The 12489-nt window shown below is 34.6% G+C and overlaps 1 protein-coding gene across 2 annotated transcripts; it reads right to left on the bottom strand.

Moving 5' to 3' along the window:
- Positions 1–6248: 6248 nt before the first annotated feature.
- On the bottom strand, positions 6249–12210 carry LOC106459260. Of its 2 annotated transcripts, XM_022385717.1 has the most exons (3): positions 12097–12210; positions 9254–9525; positions 6249–8829 (listed from the first exon to the last, which is right to left on the bottom strand). In XM_022385717.1, exon 3 carries the CDS (start codon positions 8802–8804, stop codon positions 6876–6878), a length of 1929 nt encoding a protein of 642 aa, XP_022241425.1. In that variant the 5' UTR covers positions 8805–8829; positions 9254–9525; positions 12097–12210; the 3' UTR covers positions 6249–6875. The 2 variants fall into 2 exon arrangements, with proteins under 2 accessions (XP_022241425.1, XP_013774311.1); XM_013918857.2 differs by lacking the exon at positions 9254–9525 and having other exon boundaries at positions 12097–12209.
- Positions 12211–12489: the final 279 nt, after the last annotated feature.

The raw sequence follows: 12489 nt of genomic DNA, 5'->3' as shown, positions 1-12489 counted from the left end.
CTGTTTTGTAATGTTTGATATTATTAAACAAATAAACGTAAGTTTCTAAGACTTTATTATATAAAAAGCGCACACTCTTCAATGCATTGAACTAAGGTTTTTTTTTAAATATTTTGCAGTAAATAAACAATGTAGTCACATATGACAATGTTGAGATATCATTTACTATACATGTGAGACAATGTTGTAATAAAATATTGAAACCGCTTAAAAATCGTTTTCATATGTTGATTCACACTTTTCCTATAGAAAGTTAATACGAGAAAATAAAAATTCGAGAAAAAGATGCACAAACGAACATTTTCTTTCTTTTTTACAAAGTATTTAGCTGCACTTTGTCCATCGCTAGAAATTGAACCCTGAATTCTATCATTATAAGCCATAAACTTACAGATGATTCACTGTCGGCCATGAAACTACCTTTTTTACATCTTTTCCACATATATACTTTATGTTTCACAAATTCTAAAAAACACTCTACAAATGCTTATCATTATGTATAGAAAAGCAATATAGTCATAATATATAGTCATAGTGTTTGTAAAGATGACAGTGGTTTGGCGAATCAATACAATTACTGTTGTAACTGTTTCCTTTGTAACTGTATAGCCATAGTGTTTGTAATGGTGACACTATGGCTATACAGTTACAAAGGAAACAGTTACAGTAGTAATTGTATTGATTCGTCAAACTACTGTCATACTTACAAACACTATGGCTGTACAGTTACAGAAAAAACAGTTGCAACAGTAATTGTGTCGATTTCTCAAACTACTTTTTGTAAGAATGACAGTAGTTTGAGAAATCGACACAATTACTGTTGTAACTATTTCCTTTGTAACTGTATAGCCATAGTGTTTGTAAGAATGACAGTAGTTTGAGGAATCAACACAATTACTGTTGTAACTGTTTCCTTTGTAACTGTATAGCCATAGTGTTTGTAAGAATGACAGTGGTTTGACGAATCAACACAATTACTATTGTAGCTGTTGCCTTTGTAACTGTATAGCCATAGTGTTTGTAAGAATGACAGTAGTTTGATGAATCAACACAATTGCTGTTGTAACTGTTTCCTTTGTAACTGTATAGCCATAGTGCTTGTAAAAATGAAAGTTGTTTGACGAATCGACACAATTACTGTTGTAACTGTTTATCCTTCAGGCGTATAACTTTTAAATACTCACTGTAAGACAGAGACGAGTTCCAAACCAGGTTTTGTTTGGCGGTGAATGTAACTTTTTTTTTGTATTGTTTAGGCATATATATATTTATATTATGTTTATTTCAAGACATAATTTAAGGCTTTACGCTCGAGTGTGGTGTATCTGACTGGGATTTTCAACTATGGTTGCGCTATAGGAGAGATAGTCAATCCACTCGTCAGCTAAGGTCCACTTTACACGACGGGTGCTGCCTGCAGGTTGCCTTCTCTTTGCTCTGAGGTTCACAAAATAGGGACGTCTATATTTGAACCATATGGATCTTGATTTAGCTGTAGTCTACTGTGTCCATTAGGTGTACTTCATGTGAACAACAAAGATCAAGTACTTAGTTTTTATCATTTCTACGTATTATAGGATGATTGCGAAACATATTATTTCTTTCGAGTGATAAAACCAGTACACTACATAGCTAATCACTCCAACGTTATTAAAATATCAGCTCTTATCTGCCCAGCTAATTCAATGATAGGGAATATCATTCAGTGGCTCATTGTAACGTTGGTTATGTACATGTCTTTACCGTTTATTTGAAGGACGCACGGAAACGTTATTAAACATAAACAAACTCTTATCGGAAGCAATTCACCAAAGTAGTGTTTCCCAAAGTGTGGTATGCGTACCTCTGGTGGTACACGAGATGATTTTAGGTGGTACGCGGACGACCTTTTATTATTTAATAGTTAGATATTTATTTTAATGTGTATTAGAAAAAAAATTCTAAGGAAAAAATATATTTTAACAGGGTTATTACATTATCTGCCAACAATTAAATATTGGTTATTATTCAAAGGGCGTGCGCGTCATCTGGCCCGCTTTGTAATAACAATGTCAGTTTGAGATAAGAAAAATACTGTTTCGAAATAAATAGCCCCCAGTGGCACAGCGGCATTTATGCGGATTTACAACGCTAGAAACCGGGTTTCGATACCCGTGGTGGGCAGAGCACAGATAGCCCATTGTGTAGCTTTGTGCTTAATTGCAAACAAAATTTACGAAACTTGAAAAGGTTGTACTATAACACTGCTATTTAACATATTTTTATATTGAAACACATTTGAATATATGTAAATCAGCAATTCACGATTGAACGGAATGTATCACAACGACCCGGCATGGCCAGGTGGTTAGGGAGCTCGACTCGCGATCTGCAGGTTCGATTCCCCGTCCCACCAAAAATGCTCGCCCTTTCAGCCGTGGGGGGCGTTATAATGTGACGGTCAATCCCTCTATTCGTTGGTAAAAGACTAGCCTAAGAGTTGGCGGTGGGTGGTGATGACTAGCTGCCTTCTCTCTAGTCTTACACTGCTAAATTAGGTAGGACAAGCGCAAATAGCCCTCGTGTAGCTTAGTGCGAAATTTAAAAAACAAACAAACAAACAAATATGTATCAGAACTATATTTAGATGTTTTTTGTTGTTTTGTAGGTGGTGTGATGCCATCAGATACTGATCACTGTTGGTAAGGTTATGTAGCAACTCTTTCCGATGCAAAATATTCATAACTTCAGATCATATAAATGTGTTAAAATCAGGGATGCAAAATTTCCAAGACGGGTATATCCTTTGTATTTAACGTCATTGGGAGAGAAAGTAACATGAATCAATTTGTGGAACCAGGACCACCCAGAAAGAGATTTGCAACAAGTCGCGCCACAGTCGTGGTTAGCAAGTTGCGACGTTTTCTAAGAAGCGAGAATAGACAAACACAGAAATCAGTGGCAAATTCCATCCACGTAAACTAGGCAACAGTACGCAACACAATTAAGTAGGATCTCTGTCTGGAAACGAGGCCAACAGTGTGTGGCTTTATCAAGATAAGGCTTCTAGGTATACCTCCTGTTCAACCTTGACATACTTCAAGCATCTGGAAAATACAATGAGTATCCACGCTATTCCATACAAAGACATACTGGTCAAGCTGCCAGATGCTAATCATCTTTGATTTTTGTTTGATCCATCTGTTTGAAAATGGTGCTGGAAAACCATTAGAATCCTAAATTAGATAGATTATGGAAATATTACAGAGAAGAGTGGTGATAGCCTTAAGTCGGTGCCTTTTACAATGACAACTACTCTACAGGGCTATTTTCAAGTGGTGAAATGGCCTGTAACAACGTGGGAGGCTCCAAAACATTTTAATATAACATACTCCACCATTGTTTAATGCACAATGGGTTTGAAAATTTTTATATTGAACTAAATGTCGCTAAACAAAAACTTAAAAGATGACAAATTTATTCATATGAGACACACTTAAATATAATACAACTGTTACCAAGTAGGACCTAAAAAAATGTCAGTCTTATACCTTTAAATATATACAAATAAGACCAGTAAAGTTGTCAAAATTATTGATGCGACACATCCTTAGATATAAACCGGCTCTACCAAACAAAACATTAAACTATTCTAAACATATTCATTTGTAAAGAAACGGCTGTCTAACAAATCCATAAAATGTATAAAGGTTATTGCTGTGAAACATTTATAATTGCAAATTCTCGGAATTTGATATTTTTACTCTGATGGTTAAAAAAAGGGGGAAAAATCCAGTAAGTATCATATTTAGAAAAATTTTCGAATTACGCATGTAAAAAATTAAATTTAGATTCAGAAACGCCAACCATCTTAATTCAGTGCTACATATTTTTTTTGATGAAAAAACAATTTGACCAAAGATATCCAGGAGCTAAAAGGAGAGTATTACTCCGGATATTTTATGAAGTTGATTTTATATAATTTTTACGACTGTGTTAGTGTTTTGTTATATCAAAGCCACATCGAACTAACCGCTGTTTCCTCCTAGTAGAATCGAACCTCTGATTGTAGCGTTACAAATCCGAAGACTTACAGGAGGGGACCGGTTGTGTGGAGGCACATGTATATTGTGTATTGGAGAATTATGCCTCTCTTTGTCAATCAACACGATCTTGCATTAACATATTGACAAGTACACGATGAAAACGTGAGACTTTTCTGGTACATTAGATAACTTAAAACATTGGTTCTCAAACTATGCCCCTCACCCTTCTGGAGGCGGAACAATTTTTTTTGGGGGGGGCGCATGAGAAGCGTCAGGAAAATGTTTCGTTTTCCTTTTTTTTTTTCTAAGCTACACTTATCTTTGTCATTATCAGCTGTACACACACACGCACGCAAATATATATAATCAAAAACACCTTTAGGTGTGAAAAAAAGGTGCGGTCAAAAAAGGATTGAGCGTGCGACTTAAAGAAATGGAATCAAAATTGGCGGCCAAAGTGGTAGTTACACTTATAGCATTGATAAGAATTTTACAGCAAATATTCATTCATTTCAGGTCTCTGAGTTCATTCCTCTTGGAACTATAGCGGTTACAAACACAGGCAGGTTCTATTATTATTATAGATATAACAAAAATATCATCTGCGTAGGATGGCGCTTTGCAGTAAAAAAATTATGTAAAAAATAATTAAAGGTATATCAAGAAAAATGTTTGTTTGTTTGTTATGAATTACGCTGAAAGCTACACGACGCCTATCTGTGCTAGCAGTCCATAATTTAGCAGTGAAGGGCTATAGGGAAAGCAGCTAGTCATCACCTCTCACCCCCAACTCTTGGGCTACTCTTTTACCAACGAATAGTGGGATTGACCGTCACTTTATAACGTCTTCACGGTTAAAAGGGCGAGGATGTTTGGTGTGACGGGGATTCGAACCCGTAAATTAGGAGTAGAGCACCATAACCACCTGGTCATGCCGGACTTCATGGAAAAATTGTGTGGTTGAATCGTGTAGTTGTGTATTTTGGTTTGATTCAATCAATAGCTTCTTTATAGTCTAAATGGTAGGTAAGACAAAACCAGATGAGTTGAAATCGAAATAAATAAATAAACATTGTGTCGCTGTATCTGTTAATGTCAAGCTTTCCCAGTTATCTATACTAAAAAACCTTTCCTCAAACATTTTATTTTTGCAATTTTGTATATCTTTCTAAAATATTAATACACCTCACTATGTGTCATTTAACATGGTCGATTCATTGAACAGCAATAATAATCGCAAGAGTTGGCGATGGATGATCAGTTTGTTGTTACCGCCAAAAAAATCCCGCTCCGTACTTTGGAGTCATGGGTGCGTTATAAGGGTGACAGTCAAATCTAACTATTCTATTAGAGTAACCCACGAGTTGGTGGTGGGTGACGTAGACTAATAACTGCCTTCTCTCTAGTCTGTCACTTCAAATTTAGGGACGGCTAATGCAAATAGCTCTTGCATAGTTTTGCGCTAAGTTCAACAAATAAACAAACAAACAAAATCCATATTGTCAGTGGGCGTTCGGGTTGAAAAATGCTTTGGCATAAAATATCTTGCATCAATAGTATTAGTATCAACCATATAAATACAAATCTTAAATGTCATTTAAAATGTGATATTTAAGCAAAAAAACAACAACAACAAAGAAACAACAAAAAACACGATACAACGCACAAATGAAAAACACTTGGCATTAATCACTACCTGAAGAAGGTTAGATTTCAAGTGATATGGTTATAAGTTTAGCCCTATATATATGTGCACGGGTGGGGTTGGAAGTGCGCTAGCCACCACCTTTTACAGAATGACATTCAACATGATATTACGTATTGATGTCAGAGTTCTAAACTATTAAATTTACCATACATTGCTGATTTAGCAACAGTTCAAGGTAGAGTAAATACCAGATACAATATACGGGTGTACTGAAAGAAAACTGGGTATAAATACCTTTGTACGTCATCTAATTTTTTTGTGTATAACAAGCGTGTAGATTTTACTAAGAGCGTGTCACATTTCGCATAGATGTACACAGTATATTCACAATTAAAGTTAATCTTCCTTCTCGATTAATGGAAAACTCGAGACATTTCTAGATCAACACAAAGATATTTAACCTGTTTAATCTTCGGTACTTGTAGAGTCGTAGTTAGGCTTGAGGTGCTTTAATTTTAATTCGAAGAATCACAGATGTACATAATTTCAATAAAATAATTATTTTTATTATTTTTTTACACATACACATACTTTAAAGCTATAAAACATACGAATGACTTGCTCTATATTCAACAGAAAAATCGAAATATTAGAACCACTATCTGTACTTTTGATATTAATCATTTTATTGAAACAATTCCAACAGAAAAAGATAAATCTGAGGACATTTAACGCTAAAAATCATGTTTCAATACTCGCGGTGGGCAGAATACAGTTAGTCTATTGTATAGTTTTGTGCTTAACAATGAACAAATAAACTTTAAAGATAATAAATTTTCATTTATTCTCCAATAAATATTTTAATGAGCATCATATTTTACTCCTGTAGGATCTTTATGATTTTTTTTAAATTTAAAAGTTCGGTTATCCTAAAGCATCTAAATTAAAAAACAAATTATTATTTATTTGTCTGTTTTTGTCTTAGTGCAAAGCTACACAATAGGCTATCTGAGCTCTGTCCACAACGAGAATCGAACCACCATATTTTAGCATTGTAAGATCGTAAACTTACTGCTGACCCAGTGGAGGACTTTTAAAGAAAAAGAAATTGAATCTATCATGTGTTTCACATTAGAGATGCTTTGCAAGTGTTTTTTTTTTCATACAACCTATGTTAATAAAAGGAATTAATTAAAGTATGATTATACACAAAAGCAGAACTTTTTTAAATGTGTATCTAATATGCAAGAAGACTGATTTCCATATATATTAATCCGACTGACGTCATCAACAACCGTCAAATTTTTCGTATTTTCATTCAACTTAATGGTCCCTTCAAAAACTGCTTCACCAGGAGAAGTTATAACAGTCACTAAATATTCTATGTTGCCTTGGAATACGTACTTATTCTTATTTGTGGAAACGCGAGCATCTAAAATTTTTTTAAGTTTCATTTTTGCGCATTTATCTGAATAGTTCTTCAACCAGTGATTTAAAGTATCAACAAGAACGTTGGCAGCTGAAGCAATAATGGGTTCTTGTGGAGAAATGTTTCTTCGGTTATTGCAAACACACCAATGGGATGAAATGAAAGCATCCGCACACGTGCGGTTGATTGGGATTTCCTCAAACAAACTGATGCCTTTTTCGGAAGAAACAGTTTCTCGTAAAGTTCCGTCGTTGTTTCCAATGAACTTCAAAAGATGAACCAGGGTCGCACGGAGATCAAATGGCGTGGTAAGTCTTCTTTCATTAGTCCTTAGGTTTTTCGTAATTATGGGATGTTTTTTTTGGAACCATTCAGGAACAGTAAGAAAGACAAATGGCATTCTTTCTTCAATCTTGCCGAGAAGAGTTTTTCTTATTTTGCCAAACCTAATACCATGATCACTGAAGAATATCATTATGGTTCTGTTAAGTGTGCCACTGTTGTGAAGAAACTGAAGAAGATCATACGATGGAGAATCGGCATACCCTGCATAGTTCAGGACATTGTGCGTGAGGGTAGCAGTAAAAGCAAAAAGGAAATATTTCTTATCGTCCATGGTCGATGTAAATTGTTTAACGTAATCGAATACAAATTGCATTTCCAACTCTGAATGACTGCATTTTTTTTTGTGTCTTTTTAACATGTCGGACTTTACAACAGCAAGGGAAAATGGTCGATAGTAATAATCTGTAGGAGGATGGAGAAACCCCCTTCTATTATAGTTAAATAAAGCGTACTTTGGCATATCTTCAGCAAAGAGTGTACGATAACCTCTTGTAGAATATTCCTTCCAGATAAAATTTAAGTGGTCAAAAAACATATATTTTTTAGTTATATTCCAGTATTGGTTGGCAAAGAATCCTGTAAGAAGTGGAGTAAGATTATAAAAGGTATTGTCCCCAACTTTGTTGTACCCTCTTAGTTCAAAGGCTTTTAATACAGTTCGCAGGTACGTGTGTGTTTTTGTGAAGTGACGAATAAAATTTAATTTCGAAATTGAATCGATTCCAATTATCATAACGTTTAAAGAATCACCATTTGAAAAACCATTTTCTCTCTTTTTGCAGTTTTCTTCAACATTTTGTATGATTGGTGTCAGTGCAATGTATTCTTCATGGAAAAATTGGGTTTTCTTGAAGCACCGTACAACGATAAACTCCTCTTGTAAAGGTACACCAAAAGTCAAAATTTTGCTATTTCCAATTTTAAATTGATTGTCTGTAGTTAGATTACGATGTCCAGGCTCTCGTAAAATTGGTTTATAGACACAGTTAATTTCATCAAAAGACAAATTGTAATTTTTTCGAAGTAAGTTTACATTTACTTCTAGCTTAGCGTTGCTTTTAACTTCTATAAAAAACTTCTCCTTTTTACAAGCATCTTTCTTTGATACCTTGTGAATTAGGGACTTTACTGATGAATCAAATGGATCCAAATGGGGGATTCTACAACCTGGAGTGTCAATCAGGTACTGAGATAACACTTCATTTGCTGAAGTCTGTACAGATATTTTTTTTGTAATTTGTTCAAAATAGCTACTATTTCTTGTGTACACTAAATAACCAATAACGAAAAAAAGTATATAGGCAAACAATGCCAAAAATCTTCTTCTGTTGACGGGGAATAAAGTGTGAAATTGCATACTTAACTATTGTCCTTCAGAAAACCTGTAATTTAACAAAACAATTACGTTAGATAAATACAATCTTAAGTCTTCAAGACAATAAAATATTTGAATGTTTAGAACTAATAGCATGACATGAGTTTAGTGTTTTTTTGGGGGAGTAGACATATTTATCTGTAAATACTTATGCAAAGGTCACGATTAGTGCAAATGTTTATGTTTAGTTATGTGAAAAAGATTCGATAAATCTGACAAATAAAAATTTATTAATTTACCCTTATGGCTAATCTTGAATACAACTGCCATGTTTTGTTTTTTTTTCTTCTTCTATTTTCCAAAGAAAAATGTGCTATTCTTTATAAATTATTATTCATACACAAATGCATATCTAAAATAAATCATTAAGAAGCAAAAGCTTTATTCTATATCCATAATTAATCGCAACGAAAAAAATATGTTTTTCATACTTTTTATAAGAAGATGTCTTCAGAGTCTTACTTGCCCGGCATGGCCAGGTGGTTAGGGCGCTTGACTCGCACTCCGAGGGGCATGGGTTCGAATCACCATTCTACCAAACATACTTTCAGCCTTGGTGGCGTTATAATGTGACGGCCAATTCCACTATTCGTTGGTAAAAGAGTAGCCCAAAAGTTGGCAGTGGGTGGTGATCACTAGCTGCCTTTCCTCTAGTCTTTAACTGCTATATTAGGGACGGCTGACGCAGGTAGCCTTCGTGTAGCTTTGCGCGAAATTTAAACCAAACCAGAATCTTATTTACGCTTAATGTTCCGAGGAAAAGAATAACGTAAAAATAGCCATTACTCACAAAAAACTCGTAATAAACAACGTATTTCCTACAGCGAATTTAATTATTCTTTTATGAACTGGTCAGAGCTTTATTATATTCTAAGCTTTGTTTGTTTGTTTATTTTAGAGCAAAGTCACGTTGAACATATGCTGTGTACACCGTGGGAAGTCGGACCCCGAATTTCAGCATTGTAAGTCTGTACGCTTGTCGCTGTCCCACTGAAGGACATTTTCTAAGCCTATTAATGAACCTCCTATTTCCGCTTTCATCCTCAAACTAGGAAATGTTGGATTCTCATTTCACAGAAATGAACTAGCCGCAATCTAGTGTTAATTTTAAAGCAGAGAGAATTATAGGGAACATTTGAACATGTAAATTTGATTCAAATATAATGCAAAATATTTTTTTAATTACTGGTAACATATTAGTGATCATTAGATAAATACAATTTATGATCAGATATATATTAGCTATAAAGAATTTGTAATTCTAAAACATCTAACTTCGTGCTATTTCGCAGTAAGTAGCAAGTTTTATGAACGTAAAACTGTACAATGGACCCGCGCTATGTCCATTGTAGGAACTGAACATCGAATTTTAGCGTTACAAGCAGTGAAACCTATCACTGCGCCACTGTAAATATCGTAAGATGTAATGAAGTGAAAAAATACAACACCTCCGAAACTTTCCAAGAAATAATTAAATATCATTCATACAAAGCAATGCCATATATTATGTATAACAGTGGTCAAATAAGCCCGTATTATACAATCATTAAACTATTTTTGTAATTAAACAAAATACATTTAAACAGTACGCGTATTACAAAAGAATGGAGAAACTGTTTACCAATCGCAATTTCAACACTGAAAGAAATTCGAAAGGGCTGCAACGATTTTGTAAACTTCTTATCAATGCGCTTTTATATACTGGCTTCCCATTTTATAGAAGCCCCTCGCACACAGATTTGTAAAACACTCATTTATTTGCATAGGTAAGAACAAGGGTCGCCATGAATTTCAAAGGGTTGTTATAACTGGTGTCTGTCTAGAGGAGCATTTTTATTAAAAATCATATCTTTAAATGGCTGTTCAGATACATCTGTTATCAGATTGTATCAACAATGGTAAACAAAAAGGACATGTCTATCACTAGGAAAAACCATAGCCGCCAACAGTTGGTGACAGACTGAGGGAAAATTTGAATGAATAAGCTTCCAATGTGCAAAAGACGTTAAGATTCGTAGTGTGTGAAGACATTTTCACAAAATTTCAAATATCAGCTAACAACCAGTACGAAAATAGCTGATCTCAGATACAAGTTAACAAACATGGTTTTAGTGGAGCTCAAAACATGTGATTAATCCTGATGAGCAGCCTTTCACTATTTTCTGTACTTACAGCAGGAAAAGTACACATAATGCACTTAAGTCTGTTGAGGCCTGACGTGGTCTTGTGGTTAGGGCACTCGACTCGCAATCTGCGGGTCGTGGGTTTGAATCCTTGTCATCGAACATGCTCGAACTTTCCGCCGTGACTTCAAACTCCGTAATTTTCAACCAGTTGTTATATTTTCGATTACTTTTTTTTATTGCCTTTTAACGTTGAAAAACACGAGAGCGCTACTTTTTAACTTTTCAAATGAATCCTCTCGTATTAACTCATTATCTTATGCAAATATTACAATATGTATATGCATATATGTATTTATGCTACATATCCCTTATCGCTCTCCATGTTCCGTTTCAACATTGCCTGACCGATTTCTGCATAACACTTTCTAAATGACCAGTTACGCCAAGTGTGCCTTAAAGTGTACAGTTATGGACAAAAGTTTTGAATAACCTTAGAATTACCCATTTTTGCTTCATAAATCAGAATGAAACTTGCTGAATACGATTATATTTAAAGGCTGCATGAAGGAATCTAAAAGACAAAAAGACCCTTCGTTGAGTCCATGTCTGAGAGGATTAAGGAAAGCTTGAAAAACCATGGAATTTGGCATGGACTGGTGGTTAGGGCAATCGACTCATAATTGGAGAGTCGTGTGTTCGATTCACGTCCCCGAACATGTTTGCTCTTTCAGCAGAGGGGGCGTTATAAATGAGACAGCCAATCCCACTCTTCATTCGTAAAGAATAACCCAAGAGTTGACGGAGGATGGCGTGGACTGGCTGTCTTTCCTCTAGTCTATCACATCAAAATTAGGGAAAACTATGGCAAATAGCCTTAGAGTAATTCTGGGTGAAATTCAAAACAAACAAACAAAAACCATGGAACACACTGCAAATAGTTAGTACTACTATCGCGGCTTGCAGAAGATTTTTCTAATGTAAGTTTGCAATTTTTTGATAAAATGATATTAAATATAAAATCTAAATTATGTTCATATGTATATATAATTTTCAATTATGTCTCATTCCTAGAGTGTTTCAGAACTTTTGGCTATAGCTGTGCATTACAATTAACAGTACGAATCAGTATTATTGATTTTAAACATTACCTGATAAAACTCTGTGCTTCTGAAAGAATAAGAAACACTATTTGAAGTTTCAAGAACAGATCTTACTGGGTCTGGAGACGCATATCGTTAATAGTACACGTATCGAGAATATGGCAAATGGAAATGTTTTTCACATATTTAATCACGAAAGTGGTTTGATAACACTTATCAACACGAACTTTGGCCCTTTAATGATAACGCATTGCCACCCAAAAAATAAGATAGTTATTGTGATTGAAAAGATCATTTGAATGTATAGGTTGTGAAATCTTAGAATTATTAATTACTGATTAGATTTTTCATAGAATTAAAAAAAAGTGTTGGTAAAAGATTTGCAAAAGTAGTGGATATATTGTAATATTGTTGCGTAAGCGAGGTCACGTGACTGGTATC

This window comes from Limulus polyphemus, unplaced genomic scaffold (genome assembly GCF_000517525.1).
Source record: "Limulus polyphemus unplaced genomic scaffold, Limulus_polyphemus-2.1.2 Scaffold583, whole genome shotgun sequence".
NCBI classification, from domain to species: domain Eukaryota; kingdom Metazoa; phylum Arthropoda; class Merostomata; order Xiphosura; family Limulidae; genus Limulus; species Limulus polyphemus.
The sequence above is the reverse complement of the archived record's forward strand: the minus strand, read 5'-3'. Positions and strand labels throughout refer to the sequence as shown.

What these genes read in the sequence shown, in the direction of transcription:
- LOC106459260 (XM_022385717.1), bottom strand. Translation starts at nt 8,804, where the DNA reads ATGCAATTTCACACTTTATTCCCCGTCAACAGAAGAAGATTTTTGGCA.